General features: G+C 37.9%; 1 protein-coding gene across 1 annotated transcript in view; it reads left to right on the top strand.

Annotated features, from left to right (window-relative positions):
• Nucleotides 1-17,576, top strand: part of ADGRB3 (adhesion G protein-coupled receptor B3) — a 790,044-nt gene that overhangs the window by 271,341 nt on the left and 501,127 nt on the right. The window contains exon 4 of the mRNA XM_018560884.1: nucleotides 1,844-2,005. Coding sequence (XP_018416386.1) covers nucleotides 1,844-2,005 — 162 coding nt within the window. The remainder of the gene's footprint in view (nucleotides 1-1,843; nucleotides 2,006-17,576) is intronic.

Raw genomic sequence — 17,576 nt, 5'->3', positions numbered from 1 at the left:
TATATATATATATAAAATTCTCATAGCATTCTAATTTGTTCATACCTTTTATATTTCCCTTAAAGGAAAACATGTATGCATATAAATGGCTACAGATATCTTCTTTTGCTGTCAAGCCATTTTAAACATTTAAAATATAAACCACAAAGCATCTGTTACCAACTTTAGTAGCCACAAAAATCTGCTAAATTGTCCTCTCTGATGTAATTTAGTCTTATTACTTGTGGCCTGACTTCCCTGTCCTTTGGGCTAGGTCCTGCTCAACTGCCATCCTCCTATCCAATGAGAGCACATCCTTGGTCATTCACAGCATTCTTTTGGAGTGGGTGCTGGCAGGTGGGGCATTCTTAGTCAAACAACTTGTAAAAAGGTTAAACCAAATAAGAGTGGTGTACAAATAAAGGTTTTCTGGGCAACAAATGTAATAGTAGACACCTTGTATTACTTGCTTTTAGGCAGAACTTTACTTTAAATCATTTAAAATGGCTGACAGACTCACTTTTGTGGTTAATTTAGGAAACATCTAGTGACATAGTTGAAAGATATCCAAATTTTGGAAAGTGATTCTAAACTTTACAAAATAGAGAAATGGCTTGTAAAACATTACTGAATTAAGCAATCAAAATCTTACTGTATTATGAGCATTCTTATGCTCTCTTATACAAAAAATGTTTAACAGGAACAGGGGTCAGAAAAAGTATATATCTGCAATATCAATAACTTTACTACTTGTTAAGATAATATCTAGACTGGCAGACTATGTAAAATGCATTAGCAACAAACACACTTTTACTGGTATACTTGATTTAACTTTATTTTCTTGTTTACTTCTACTGACTAATCATAAGTTCAGTCTTAATTAGTCAGTGCCATGTTGGTTATTTTTGTAACAAAAATTACCATTCACGCAACAGGGGATTAGAGTAGGTACATTTTTGCATTTGAGTAGAGTTATTTCTTGTGAAATTACATGCCAAGAGGGAGGTGTTATCATATGTGTTATTCTAAAACATGTTTTATATTTTAGTTTTTTAATTCGTTTTTATCAATGTGTGTGTGTGTGTGTGTTGCACTGAAATGGCACGTAGTGTAGTTGCTCTTTCAATAGAATAATTGTGCACAAACTAGACATCAGAATTATGAAGCATTGTTTTACCTAAGACGTATTGCAGCATAGCTTTATTTAAGGGCATCTTCACAGCAAAATGTGTAATAATGTGTTGCCGTATAATACCTTGTGTCTTGTTACATTATTATAAACTACATTTGTAATGACTTGATTGGTCAAATTCAGGTCAATACACCTAAAAAGCATTGTGCAGGACTTTTTTTAAATGCTGCAGCTGAGTGCATTGGTTGTAACAGACTCGACTGAAAACATTAGATTTTAGGATGTTTTTTGACGTATTTTGTCTGCTCTTGAAAACGCAGGAAAATGCAAAAACAATATGTAAGGTGGGCATGCATCCTTAAGCATTAATTTATTAAAACGCATTTCGATTGTTTGATTAGAAAGTACCAGAAAAGAAACTACATGTTTGTATAACAATATTCTCTATTGTGGAACCAAGTCCATAAGGTTTACTTTAAAGGCAAGCAAAGACTAGCATTTTGAATGCAATTTTAATACCATCAAAAACGTTTGCTTGAACTGAACCCTTTCAGTACTAGATGGAAATTAAGAACTGTAATAACTGAGCACACAATACTGATGTAATTAAATGCATGTGAATTGATACATTATTTATGTCACAATATTTTTGTACTAAAGATTTTCTCATGCTGTAGTAGCATAAATGATACTTAAGGCTGTATTCATTTTTATTTGTTGTCTTGTATACAGGTGAATCTGGTGTTGAAGAGTGGTCCCAATGGAGTACATGTTCAGTTACTTGTGGTCAAGGGTCGCAGGTGCGAACCAGAACTTGTGTACCACCTTACGGGACACACTGCAGCAGCCCCTTAAGAGAAACAAGGGTTTGCAATAACACTGCCCTCTGTCCAGGTAGTGTTAGTAGCAGATCTATACAAATTTGGATGTTGTAAATATGTATAATGCCAAAAAGTGTACCCAAAGTTTTGCTTCTTACTTTTCCCTACCATTTACATATTGTATCAAGTATACAGTTTATTATTACTTAATATTTAACAGGGAAATGTTAGTTATGCATTTTTGAAAATCAACACAGTCATTCAGTACACAAAACAATTTTATTTTCAGCATTGAGTATATGTAAATCATAGGAAATTAAGTTTATTTGCATGGTCTTCTATGGGTAAATTATTCAATAATTTTCCCCAATATTCCCTCAGAATCCTTTGGTGAAAATTCAGCTCATGAATATTCATATTCAGCAAATTATATGGAATGCATCCTAGTATAACTCTGATTCACCCATGGAAAATTACTTTCCCTGACATTTGACAACATTTGTACATCAATAAAAAAAAGGTTTTTAGCTCTTTGCTGCTGTAACATAACTATATGTAAGAAAATGGTTAATGATACCTTATCTGCACATTCACTATACATCATGCAGACTGGTATACCAAGAGGAAGGGAGCTGTGAGCAAGGAGATGATTTGAGAGGAATTCCCCCCAAAATTGGTCCCCTCTCAATTCTAATGGGCCCCAAGCTAGCTCAGGAATGGTTGTTGGCAAGAAGGGTTCTATTTATAACATACCTGTCACCCCTGGGGGCAAGTATGTCTCCATCCCCTTCCTTGGGACCTGGTATTAGGAATTTAAGAGTTAAAAAATACATACAAAAATTACAGTTACTCCTTCTAGTTCTGAGTGAAAACATAGATTTAGCACCATGGAGCCTTATTGTCAGCAGACTCTCCTGCAGACTAAGTCAAATTATTCAAAATAATTATCAAAATAATTATTCACTGATATTGTACATGTAAACTTTATTCCCCAGCAGCACCTGGTGCACATTCATTCTGTTATAAACAGAGTGCATGTGACTGTCACATGTGACATCTTATTGAATGTCAGTTGTGTAAATACTTACTAATTGTTCACTGGGTAAAAAGCTCAGTGAATCACTGATACTGTAAATATACCCAAAGTATTTTACATCACCTGTAATTGGTCAGAATTGAAAGTAGTTTCATTTTGACTCTATTGGCATGACTTTATAGTCAAGCTCTACCAAATGGCATTGCTTTGTCCAATTGGCGTACTGAGGCCACTGAGGCACTTTCATTAAAGAGGGACATGATGGCTGGTGAGGTTTATTCTTGACATAAAGTCATGCCCCTTATTTTTGTTTTTAAAAAGGTAAAACATATAATTTTTGTTTATTAAAAAAGTAAAGGGTAGGCACCTTGTGCTGTCTACTTTTAGACAGGACATTTAAGGTGTAAAATAACCATAAGGTTAGCGTTAACATTTTGCTTCTTAAATATTATGTGACATTTTATAATATAATGTATCATTACTGATTAACATAGCACCATGTTCTGCAGCTGTTTGAAAATGAACATTTTAGGGAAGGAGTGTGACTCCAACTGTGTATGCAAATGTATATGGTGCATTTGATGAAACAACAAGTATTCAGCAGACATAATTCAGTAATTTAGCACCTGTGATTGCAAGCATTAAAGCACAGGTTAATTTAGAATAAAAACTCACCCGCCCCCTCTGCCTAGCTCTCTAACCTATTCTACGCTAAAACTTAATTACCTATTTATGATGGTGGTGGCCTGGGAAGTTGTTACCCCCAAGCGAGGCCACTGCTATCAGAGAGAGGTAAGAAGACAACTAAAGCTGGCCATACACCTATAGATTATCTGCAGATGTTCTATGGTCAGATGGAAAAAGTGCAACAGATTACTCCATCTACGCTAAACTTATGATGGCTGGTGAGGTTTATTCTTGACATAAAGTCATGCCCCTTATTTTTGTTTTTAAAAAGGTAAAACATATAATTTTTGTTTATTAAAAAAGTAAAGGGTAGGCACCTTGTGCTGTCTACTTTTAGACAGGACATTTAAGGTGTAAAATAACCATAAGGTTAGCGTTAACATTTTGCTTCTTAAATATTATGTGACATTTTATAATATAATGTATCATTACTGATTAACATAGCACCATGTTCTGCAGCTGTTTGAAAATGAACATTTTAGGGAAGGAGTGTGACTCCAACTGTGTATGCAAATGTATATGGTGCATTTGATGAAACAACAAGTATTCAGCAGACATAATTCAGTAATTTAGCACCTGTGATTGCAAGCATTAAAGCACAGGTTAATTTAGAATAAAAACTCACCCGCCCCCTCTGCCTAGCTCTCTAACCTATTCTACGCTAAAACTTAATTACCTATTTATGATGGTGGTGGCCTGGGAAGTTGTTACCCCCAAGCGAGGCCACTGCTATCAGAGAGAGGTAAGAAGACAACTAAAGCTGGCCATACACCTATAGATTATCTGCAGATGTTCTATGGTCAGATGGAAAAAGTGCAACAGATTACTCCATCTACGCTAAACTGTGTGGATGGAGGAATCTCCCACTGGGCCAAACTTTAGTATTTTGCTAGTCAGCCCCGCTGGCTTTCACAATACCTGAACAATGCCTGCACCCAATCAGATTGTTCAGGTATTTTGACAGCCAATGGGGTTGACTAGCAAGATACTGAAGCTTGGCCTAGTGGGAGATTCCTCTATCCACACAGTTTAGTGTAGATGGAGGAATCTGTTGCTCTTTTTCCATCTGACCATAGAAAATCTGCAGAAAATCTATAGGTGTACTGCCAGCTTAAAGAAGAGTGGTGTAGCTTAGGATAGCTTAGGAGTCTAAAATGGTTTTCTGGGGAGATTTTATTATTATTACTGCAGTAAATGATTTTCTAAGGCCAGCATTTTATTAAGATACACACAGCAATTGCAGTTATTAAGTTTTACTAAGAATTAGCAAAAATATGCTGTATTTTTGTTCCTATCACATGTGTGTGCACCAAGCAAATGAATCTGCTCCTAGTTGTCATCATTGGTAATCTTTATAGTCTCTAATTTTCTATATTCAGTAAATATCCTATAGACAGCTATAGCTGATGAACTGCAAATTTGTATAAACACCAAACTGAAGCTAGGAAAAGTGAATCTTTTTTTAAACCTATGTTGAATAGATAGTGTTATAGATCAGCTGGGCTAGAAGGAGCACTAATCCATAAATATTAATGCACTGTTGACCATATAAAGCCTAAGGGGCATATTTATAAAGCAGTAAATGTGACATTTACCAAACATTCATATGAAAAATATAAACAAGCCTATAGATAACAAGAAGGGGAAAAGAGAGGGAAAAGGGAAAAAGGGAAGCAACCTTTCACTGTAATAAAAGTAATTATATCCTGACTTCAGAAAAATACTCAAAAAGGGATATCACATTAAAATCTTAGCGTATTCTGCCAAAACATAGGTCAAAAATATAAAGAATTAATTTGTATTGCCACTAAAAATTAAAAATCACATATACTATATACATAATTCGAAAGCTCTCTTCAAATCCCCACAAAATGTTTTTTTCATATAATCACATGATTACTGTGGAAAACATGACATAATCAAGATGAAAAATGCATTAAAGAAAACATGATTAAACCACAATAGTAGCATCCAACCACATTAAGAAAATGCATCATATAGTAAATGCAAATATGGACTCTTATTAGTGATCAAATATTCACTGAGAGTACTACCTACTCATTCAATTAAATCAGTAAAACATTGACTTTTATCCTAATTCTGTCCAAGAAGTTTCTACATTCTGCATGGTGTTATATGCACTGTAGTATTAATATAAAGACCTCCTTTTCTCTGCCATGAAATAGTTGAACACCATAGAAATGCCTCAATGTATCCTGACTTTTTTGTTGTAATACCATAGGAGGATCACACTCTGGAAGGGCCTCCTGAGTATGCCAGGATAGTCTCCTTGTATTAATTGTATAGTTCCCAGATCTTGAAAAAAAATATTGGGCAACCCCAATCAATTGAATTATATACAGATATTAGCATCAAAATCCCTCATGCAACATTCATCATGTATCAGGAGTCCAAGCATAAGAGACATCCCTACACTATATATCTATTCATTCTATGTGATTGCTTCAGGGGCTTCAAAAATCAAACCACCAAAATACATATTCTTGTGGATGTCATGTCTATCCAGAACATATTGACATATGGTTATAGTACTTGTGTGGAGGAAAAGGGTCAAAATTGCAGCTCCATTTAGGAAAAACAAAGTCCATATAATAACTGGGAGTCCAAATACCAACATTAGGGGAAGTGGACAGAGGCTGAACCGCTGAGACCGCGCATTTCAATGCTTTCGCTGTGGCTTTCTTAAGTGGAGGTGGCCTGCACTTTATTTATCAAAACATTTAGGAGACCCCTAAAACTAAAACAATTTACCAAACATTTACAGCAGGGGAATCATTCCCTGTAATTTAAAAATCATTCACTAGGTACATGTAGATACACCTGTGGTGAATATTTGGTGAATGTCACATTCACTGCTTTATAAATACTCCCCTAGGTGTAGTGCACAGATGTGAGCAGAACATTTTTTTTCGTCACAGAACCTCTTTTAAGTCAGTTTTCTGCGTTGCTGTTCTGATTACACTGGTGTAATTTGTTTAAATTTGAAAGTGGTGTAGTCAGCTAAACAATGTGCTATAGTAGTCTTTCTTGTTTTATGATTATGTAGCAAAAAGATGACATATATAAGGTCAGCTGGCTTTTACAGAAAATGCTAAATTATTTATATTAAACATACTCATATCAATTACAAATTCTGTGATTAAACCACTAGTCTACGGGATCATTGGCCTTTTGGTAAGTAAAACAATTGTTTTGGAGAGTAGACCAATGTTTACGTATTATGTGGTATTTTTCCACATGATGTAAAATTATTTTTGAAATGTTATTATTTAATTATTATTTATTAAATGTTTTGAGTAACAGCACAACTTTACAAAATATTAATTTACAGTGTTAATACCATGAGTATCGACATACATAGGTAAGTATTAATTATTCAATCAATCAATCAATCAATCAATCAATCAGGGCCTGCTAAGAAAATGTAGAAGACAGCATAAATAATATCTTGTATATTTAATGCACTGATATTCTGATGGTGTTTGAAGTAGTAGTAACTTTGTCAGGTAATAAAGCCAGAAAGTAAGCAAAAACGTAGAGAAGAGTAGATGGGAAAAGAAACAACACCGAGTAACCAGTCTATTGTCATATTTTGGTCTATTATATATTCTTGGGTTAGATGTTACACTTTAGATTGCATAACCATTTGGTTCATGTTAAACTAATTTTTTTGTAGGAATCGTTTTTTAGTGCTTCCATTTTTTCCATTGCAAAATGGAACATTGCAAAATGAGGTCACAACCTTCAACAATTCTGGGGAGGGATTCACATTATGCTAAAGTTTAGTTGTGTTACATTTAACAGCTAATGGTAGGTGGATAAAAAAAAATTCAAAATGCAGAATGGAATTGGTCTATATCTATATGTAGAAGAGCAAGTTCAGGTGTGGAGATTATAGAAATAGTAGTAAATTCAGATATAATTCAAAATACCTCCAGTAGGAGTGTAGCACTTTACAGAGCCAAATAAATATGGATTCCGAGAATTAAGTTGGCAGTAGAATTGCCATAATTCAAACTAAATGGAGCATTTTAGGGAGTATTAGCATCTTAAATTATGCAATTTTACTTGCTTTGGATAATGCACATGATTTCAAATGATTAAGTTCTTAAAATAGGAATAGGATAATTTTTTATAGCTTAGGCCAGGCCTTCTTAAACTTTCTCCACTCGTGACCCCTTTTTGGCCGAGGAAATGTTTAGGGGACCCCAGCATCGGATGGTGTCTCTCCCCTCTTTCCCTCAACGTCGGTGTTCCCCCCCTCCCCTAGCGTCAGTCGGTGTCTCTCTCCTCCTCTCCCCCCCCCGCCGTGGACGGACAGTCAGTGTGTCATTACCACCTACTACTAAACCCCCTCTCTCTCCTTATCTTTAACTCCAGCAGCTGTGCTCCACTTCTGCTGGGTTAAAGGAAGCTCCGTCAATGTAAAAAAAAAGACCTTCCTGCATGCACGTGCTCAGGAAGGTACCAAGTGCACAGAGGTGGGGGGTATGCGACCTTAAAAACTACACTACACTGCACATTAAACGAAAAAAAAATCTTGCTTGGAGCCCGGCCGCCTGGGCCCCTCACACAAGTACCGGCTGTACCCCCCTGATGGCGGTCCTGGCTGGGGACTCAGATCGCGACCCCCTGTTCACTTGTGGGACCCCATATGGGGTCGCAACCCACACTTTAAGAAGCACTGGTTTAGGCCATATAGTTGTGAGGTAGTGGCAGAACTTCCTAGTGTTGAGTAGCCAGATAGGTATATAATTAAGAGGGATCTTATTTCTGGTTTTAGGATGGTAACTATTACTGCCTATAACATTTATTTTTGGAAAAGAACCAAAGGAAGGGGACAAATTGCATATATCTGATAGAGAGAGTGCAAGGTTTATTTTATATCGCTTTTTTGGGGGAAATGCTTCTATTCCTGAAATTTATAACTCGGTAAGGAGTCAAGGATTTTGTGGTTTTCCGGAGGGTTAAAAGGTTTAGATATGAGCTGTAATGCTTTCAAGGAGATTGAGGAGAGGTTGATGGCCTTCTAAACATTATCTATAATGATTGATGATGGTTGAGGGACGTGAGGATTTTTCCTAGATCATATAGCGAGCTGTAATATTTTCTGTAAATATGTCCTTAGTATTAGTACATTTTTCTTTTAGTGGTGGGTTTGATAAGGGATCTCACTTTATATGTACTGAGATCTGAGTTTTCTGGCTAGCTATTTTTAAAATATTAGGTAGAAATAGGTATAGTCTGTTTATAATTTCTGTGTCACCCTCCTGTGACAGTAATAAAAATGTTTCCACAGTCAAAAAATGTTTTCTAAGTTTTGAAAAAGTTAGGAAGGGTTCAAACCCCGTAAGGTTTTACTTCTATTTGGGGCTTTGTTAGACATATTTCCCCTCACTTCCTGTTTAGGGGACAACATTTACCAGGCAGGAAGTGAGGGAAAACATACAACAAGAAAAAAGACATTAAAAAAGCTGGCAGGGGTTCTAGTCTCCCCTACTTTATGTCAAAGCAATTTTTTTCCTTTGTCTGTGTCGCTCTTGGATAGTTCCCTTCACTTCCTGTCTGGTGAAAAGGTTGTCCCCAAGACAGGAAGTGAGGGGAAATAGACGTAACTGAAAACCGGGCAGGGACTCTAATCCTTCCCCTTGTTACCCAAAACTAATAAAAACGTTTTTGCTGTTTATACACTTAATGTAAAATAAAGTGAAAAGAAAATATGACAACTCCAAAACATAAATAAAATAATTAAGAATGATCCCTGTAAGAGAACTTTAAGAATCTCCTATCCCAGCACTTATGCTGCTGATCTGTGCTCTCGTGAAGGGATACCACTGACAAAGGATCGTCTGCATCCAACACACTTCCACATGTGTTACCTGTATATACACAGTGTCCATAAGATGGTATAGTTACCCGGGATAGTTACCCGGCATCTGACAAACCAAGCAATGTGTAGAAAGCAAAGGATGCCTTAGCTCTTAAAAAGAGCATAGACTGGCAACACGGGTGATGTTGCAGGTAGGTATTAAAAGTCTTCTTTTACAGGGAGCATTTTTGAAAAAAAGTTTATAGGCGATGATGAGAATCTCTTTAAATAAAACCTCAATCCCCATTAAATCCATAAATAGAAAAAATGGCCCTGCCACCTGCTGTCTGAAGACTTATTTTGCCAATTAAGTCTACATATGATCACTATGGGGTCTATTCACAAAGCTGCTGAAGGATCAAGCCCTAGCTTCGGCTGATCCTTCATCTAGCTTTGGCCCCAGGACCCCTTCAGTTCAGTAGCACCGAAGGGCTGCTCTACGGGCTATTCAGTATAGCCCATACAGCTCCCGAAGTTGGCCGAGCGGCTCAGTCGAGCCGAAGGCATATGTCTCGGCTCAACTGTGCCGCGCTGAAAGCCGAAACTGGCCGAGCGGACGGCCACTGGCCGACCGACAGCCTGCTTCTAACAGTGGCCGGAGCCAGCTGTGAGATGACGGCTGGCTCTGGCCACTTGCAGAGAGATCAGTGTCCCTGGTTAACCAGCTAACCAGGGACGCTGTCATTACACACTGAGAACGGCCTCTCCGTGTTCTCAGTGTGTAATAATGACAGATGACGTTTCTGGTTACCTGGTAACCAGGAACGCATCTGTCATTCCTCCCCCGGACACTCTAGAAGTCTAATAGGCTCCTGGCCACCCGGGAGAGAAAACACTATCTCACACAAAGGTTCACTCTGCTCGATCGAGCAGAGTAAACCTTTCCCTGCCCCATAGGAAAGCATAGCTAGATTCCTATTGGCTTTTTCAATTTGCAATAGCAAACTAGCTATTGCACCCTCCCACTGCTGCTGTCAATCAGCAGAGGGGGACCTGCAGTTCTCCATCAGGTCCCCGTCTGGTGATTGACAGCAGCAGAGGCCGGGTGCAATAGCTAGTTTGCTATTGGCTATTGCAAAGTGAAATAGCCAATGGGAATCTAGCTATGCCTTCCCATGGGGACCGCCCGGCCAATAGAAAACAGTTGGGCGGAGCTAGCTGTCACTGCTAGCTCCGCACAATCGTTTTCTTTTTTTTTTCTACTTTTTTTACTATTTTTCTGTTCTGCTCGGTCCCAATGCCGCAGAGCGGCATTCGGCTATTTACTCACTGCTGTTTGGCATCTATATGTTCGGCTGACCCGAAGCCACACGAAGCCACCCGATGTACGGCTGGAATCAGCCGTACCAGCCTGAAGTGAATAGCCGAACAGCGTTTGGCTCACTTCGCTTGTGGTCGGTTAGTCACTCGGCTGCCTATGGCAGCTTAGTGAATAGACCCCATATGTTATAGCTAGTTAAGTACAGGGTATCATGCTGAGGATCATTACTACAGGGATTGTGGGCAGGAATGGCTTAAACAGAGCGGCATTTTCAGACTGTTTCTCTAGTTATGTTTATACCACTAATCTTAGTTATGGTTTATTACTTCATTAATGCAATAATACAAACATAGGATAGTTTCAAATTCTCAGTAAGGATGAGAAATTTCATTGTAAATCAGGTGAATCCACAAAGTCATAGGTTTTTCTTTATCTACCAAGTATATACATGCAGGCTTGTGCAATGTGCGAAGAAACACAATTCTTTAATCACAATTAACAGGATTCCTAAATTGTTTATTTTCTACGCATCATGCAGATCTGCATGGAAATATAAGGTTTGATTTGCAAATTTGCATAATTCTAGGCACTGACTTGTCTCTTTTGAAGCAGAGTAAAGGATTATAGATACATTGTGTGTGCTACTGTTATAGCAGAGCCTAGGTTTGGTTACTGTACCCAGTTGAACTTATTTCATTCTATATCAAGTAGATACGTATGGTGGATATATTGGATAGTCTATCTGTCCTAACTTTCATAAGCTAGAGAAAATCATTTAAAAGAATAAAGTCTTGATTGTTTTTTGATGTTTGATTTTCAGACGTACTGTGTTGTTTTATGTTATTAAATATCTTCAAGTTGTGCAGGGAAATCACATTTGGTTTTGTTGACAAGAAAAAAATAAATTCCAACTCATACTGATTGGTTGCAGTCACTGTGTTGGGTGTAACTATGATGACCGTTTGAAAATGAAGGAGGCCTGTGACTCTACTGGTATATTACTTATTAAAGCTGAACTACAGCCTTACCTTCAGTCTTGCACAGTTGTACAGGATCAGGACCAGTACTTGAATAGCTTACTCTGATTTTACTGCTACCCTGTGTGCTTCCCACATTGTACACTGAGAATCTCCTCAGAATACATTATTTTGTTTACAAGAAACATTGACTTATCCCTATAAACATTAACATATAGTCTCTAAATTATCTATAAAAGCACTGGCTGTACACACTGCTCTCATACAAGATGAAATCTGAGTCACCAAGGTGTTTCTTGTTCCTCGCTCCCTTTTAGTGCCCTCTACAACTGTTGCAAGTCTAGGTGACTGTCAAGTTTATCTACAACTAGTAACAGCCCTGTCTGTTATACTAGAAATATCTAAATATTATTAGATAGTTTTTTTCACTAGTAAAACAATGTACCGCTTTTGGTACCTAAAATCCTGAATAATCATACCGCCAGGGAGGTTAAACTGTTTTAGCACCATCTTCATGATTTAATGATTTAGTAAAAAAAGTCCTACATATAATTTAAATATGTATCAATCAATCTTAGTATATGTGTACATAAAATGAATACATGTATTATAAGCATATATAATACATTTACTTTTCTGCATTAGCATACAAGAGTAAGTTTTAAATAACACATACAAAAGAATTTAAATGTAAAGGTCTGCCAAAAGTTGCAAGTATTGACCTGGTAGAGACAATGTTGTGAGGTATGGACAAAATGTTCCTCTTAAGTTCATTAAAATTTATCACATCTTACCAGAAATCTATATAAAATCGTAAATAAATAATTCAAAACATCAGAGCAGAATGCAAGTTTGTTGAATCACAGGGAATTAATTATGTACATAATAAAAGTGTAACAAAGCAATGAGGTCTGTGCAGTACACTGAATGGTAATATGAGGATGTCAAGAGAGGATAGCAATAGCACTGCTTTACCCTATTGCAGAAGCTTCTTATACCTTTTGTAGTAAACCTATTGATAATGGAAGTTAAAAGGAGGTTAAAGTCCATAACGTTTACCCAACAATAATTATAGTACTGTTGTTGCAGAAGAAGGCAGAAAACCTCACTGTGCATCTGCTGTCAATTCAATTTTAATTGAATGTGTTATTTCCATTGATAGCATACCACTAGCAATACATTTACCACCATTGTGGAGATTGTACAGGGGCATTGTGTTACTGGCAATTATTGCTATATCATGAGCTAATAGATGCTGTAGATATACCCTGACATCAGCCCCAGGTAAAACGACTTACAGGGTTATTCACAGAAGTGTGAAGAGTTTGGAGAAGGCCAGAGAAGTGAACAATCTAGGACAACATAGCTGAACTGGAAAGTGAGCTGAATTGAAGAATTTTTCAGAATCAGCTTTTTTGGCCTAGATTGTTCACTTCTCCTGCCTTCTCCAAACTCTTCACCCTTTTGTGAATAACCCTGTTATCAGGGGCATCCCGAGGCTGGGTGACACCCGGAGCGGTAACCGAGTATCACCCGACCGAGACGTCACTGCACATGCGCGTGTCGTCACCACGCGCGTGCGCGATTATGTCATCACGCACGCGTGGCAGTATTCTGATACCTGCCGGCGGCCATCTTGGTGATGGACGCCGGCAGAGAGAGGAGGGGACAGTCACCCGGCGGGATAAGGTATGGGGTCCCCTCCTCTCTCCTGATACTGTCAGGCGTTCGGTCCATGACCGAGCGCCCGACTTTTCAGAGGGGGATGACACCAAAATGACTGTGAGTCATTTTGGTGTCACCCCAACAATGGTGTCACCCCAACAATGGTGTCACCCGGGTGCAGGCCGCACCACCCTTGTGATGCCACTGCCTGTTATTAGTATTCTTTGGTGCTGTTACCATTGCCTCCACAAGATCAGAGTTAGTGATGGGCTCGATGTTCGAGTCGAGCAGGAGTTCGACTCAAACATCGGCAGTTCGTGTGTTTGGCAAACACACGAACTGTCAGGGCGTTTGGCGGGCTGTTCACGCGCCGAGCACCCTACAAAGCATTGTGCACTACACAGTGCCTTGTGGGCCCTGATTGGCTAAAGCCTTGCACCTGACTACAGGTCAGGTGCAAGACTTTGCCCAATCAGGGCACAGTACTCTGTAAGAGCCATGATTGAGCCATGATTTATTAAAGGGGTACCCTGATGTAAATAAGCCCCCTGCCCACGCCCCCACAACCATCGCCCCCGGGGCTTGTGGGGAAAAGGCCCTTGTTCCCACTGGAACAGGGACAAGGTGCTTTTCCATGCCGAGGGCATGTGGCCTGATAAGGGAGGGAGGGGGGGCGCTTGCTTCCCTGCCCTGCCAGGCCTGTGCTCGGATCAAGGGTCTTGTGTGGAATTTTAGGGGGACCCCACATTTTTGGGGGTGGGGTTCCTCCTTAAAAATCCTACCAGACCTTAAGGGCCTGGTATGACTTTGAAGGGGAACCCGCACTTTGTTTTGTTTTTTTTAAATGGGTTCCCTCCTAACAATACTACCAGACCTAAACGGTCTGGTATTGTTTGAAAGGGGGAACCACACACATTTTTTTTTTAAATGTCATTTTATTTCTTTATAAATGTCATATTTGCAGCAGCAGGTTCTATACATTATGCAGATGTGCCACTTTACAGGCAGTTCAAGGGGACCCCCCGCACAATATTTAAAGGAATTTTTCATTTTTATTGTTTCACTTTACGTGATGTTAAAACCACTGCTTCTTTAAAAACCTGTATTTTTTAAAGTTTTCGTTCATTGATACATGTCCCCTAGGGCAGTACCCGAATCTCCATACACTTTTTATGGCCAATAACTTGCATATAAGTCTTCAAAATGGGGACAATTGATTTTCAAGTTCTAGCCCCACAGAGTTTATTGAGTTCAAATTCAAACTTTTTCCATGTTCTAAAGCTCGAATTTGAACCAAACACAAGTGTGTTCTGCCCATCAGAGTAAGTTTTTACTATTTCTTGTGGTATTTTAATCCTGGGATGTAGAGTTAATATTCAGTGTTTTTCGTCAGCCTTTTCTTTTGTCTTAGAAACTGTCAAGCTAAATTTGAACTGGTATGAATATAAGACAAAGGTATGCCAATTTAACTTTATATCAGCAAGCTCTCACATTTATCTGCTACTATAATACATATTAATGTGAGTTTCCAAATAAAAGGCATTATGTGCAATGATCATCAAACACAGGATGTTTAACATAATAAGACTTTTTCTATCACTATTGTTTGCCACTCTGATAATCTTCATACACTTCTACAATGAACCTTAACCTTAGAGTAAGCCTGACATTAAGTCTGAAATGTGTGTGATTCTCTTGAGGTCAATGGGATGCATACTTTGAAAAGAGGGATAAAGGCAGAATGCCAGAGCACAAAACTAGATCTGAAAGTCACTATTTACATAAAGATTATTCCTGGGGTGCTCTGAATAAATGGTGTGGAAAGATACCTATCTCTGCCTGCTGGTAACATGTTATGTTGTCTTCATAAGCTTAATTTTATACTTGGTTTATTTTAACATAAATAAAGGGGCTTACAGAAGAGCAAATACTGTTTTTAGCATTTTGAATTGTAACACTAGAACAGATTTTATTATAAATATATGTATGATGTTTCTTCTAAGCATGACACAAAAGGAGAATATTTCACAAAAACCTTTAGTGCAGGTACAATGGACCCTTGCATGGATTCCTGCAGTTTTGATGATACTTACACATACAAGCACCTGAGCTAAGATAATGAATCATGCAAACTTTCATAATATATGAATATCTTTTCTTGCTGCTTTTAGTTAGGAAGCAGCTGGTGTAAAGTGGCTTTTGTCAAATCCATAATCAGACTTTGCAGGCACTAATCAAATAATACTGCTTTGAAGCAGTTTAGTCAGTAACATATAATGACTCTCTCTGTGGCCTATTTAAAAGGGAAACATTGCTAATATCATTCAAAAAGGGATGCATTTCTGTTTAGGACTTGAGTAGAAAAAGAGCCTGTGTACATCAACTCTGGTTTGTTCCTGTGATGCTTTTCTTCCATGTTCAAGTCAATGTGCATGGAAACGCAACTAAAGGTAACTTGTAGCAACCCAGAAGCTGCCAAAAACAACTCAGAAGCATTTTGAAGCAGCTCCTTGAGCAATGCAAAAACGAAAAAAAGCAACTCGGGAGCAAGTCAAAGAAAGTCTGAAGCAACTGAAAGCACACATGTAAATTAATTTAAATGTAATACTATAAAGAAAATCCCTCTACCACATCATAGTTATTTACCCCACTCCTTTGGACGATATCTCTGAAATAATATTAACTTTAAAAACCTCAATAAATACCAAGAAATGAATGCAATTTCCAACAAAATAGAGTATATTATTTTGCCCTGTTGTAAAAAAGCAAATACATTTCTAAGGACTCTAAAGCCTGGTGCTCTCTGGAAAATGAGGTACATTTGGTGGATGATGGTTATAGGCTGCTGTGATATGCAAAAAACAATCCTATCTCAATGGTTGTGGAGATGCCTTCCTTTATAAACCACGATAACTGCTGGGCTCCTTGTCTCTTTTACCTCTTTAAGTCTAACTGAATTCCTCCCTGAATTCTTTCCTGAATTCCTAAGTGTTTCTGCCAAACATTTCAGGAATTCTTGAAGTGCGTTTAAATTTTAAATCTGTTCAAATATATATGAGTAGTAGTGTAGTTGTCCATCTTTATGTCTGTCCTATTTCATGGCATCAGTATATTATACAGTAGTCTTGGGTAATTCAATATATCTTGCGCTGTGAATGAACTTACAAATACGTGCATAATCTATCCAAATGCTGCCTTTCTTCATAATTTACAGGAATTAAAAATGTAATAGCATTACTAATGATATACTTTGTTGTAAAGAAGAGTTTTCCCTAATCATATCTACCGATTATTGTATACATAAGATCTGTAAGTGTGTCAGTGATTTCCTTAGACAAATATTTTAGGGACAGGGATGTACATCAGGAAATGTATGACTTTTATTTGGTATACTGCTTAAAAAAAAAAAACGCTGCTCTGTTTTATATTATAGGCAGAAAAGACATAAAAAGTAATTTTTGTCTGTTTTAAATAATGTATTTTTATATTTTACCGTAATTTGATTACAGCATTAAATATATGTTGCAGCTTGAAGATGGCAGTATTAATTTGCAAGCTGCAGGCATTCATCATTCCAAAGAAACATCAAGCCTGCATGTGATTACAATGTACTGTATTAGCTTACATTACTTTATCAGAAACCATGCTGATTGGTTTCTGATCATTAATGGGAACCCAAAGTGTCTGTGTAAGCCACCAGTTGCACTGAGTATTGGTTTTAGAATACTTAAGTCTAGTTCTCACACATTACTGGTTATTTACTTAATTTTTTTGGGTTGTAACCATTGCAGTTGTGAGCATGGTACCTTGAACTTGGATTTCTATTGTGATGTTTTACTGTCTTGTCTTATGGGTTGTGGTAATTTGTTATGGTTTCCTTGCTTACGGCGCATTGTGCATGTTGCCACAGAGAGCAGGAAGGGGGTGTGGCACACAGCATGTTGGCATTATACTGTGACCTGGAAGAGGTTGTGTGTGTGACTGGAAGCAGAGGGTAGAGGATGAACTCTGGGGTGCTGCCAAACTAAATGTAAGAATACTGCTCTAAGAAATAACACTGCAGGTCCCTCTCTGGGTACATGGCATACAGTATATATGTAATTAATGTATCTGGCCATTTATGAACAT

The sequence above is a fragment of the Nanorana parkeri genome, unplaced genomic scaffold (assembly GCF_000935625.1).
Source record: "Nanorana parkeri isolate BGI_ZX_2015 unplaced genomic scaffold, ASM93562v1 scaffold484, whole genome shotgun sequence".
NCBI classification, from domain to species: Eukaryota; Metazoa; Chordata; class Amphibia; order Anura; family Dicroglossidae; genus Nanorana; species Nanorana parkeri.
Note: the sequence above shows the minus strand (reverse complement) of the source record. Positions and strands in the feature narration are given on the sequence as shown.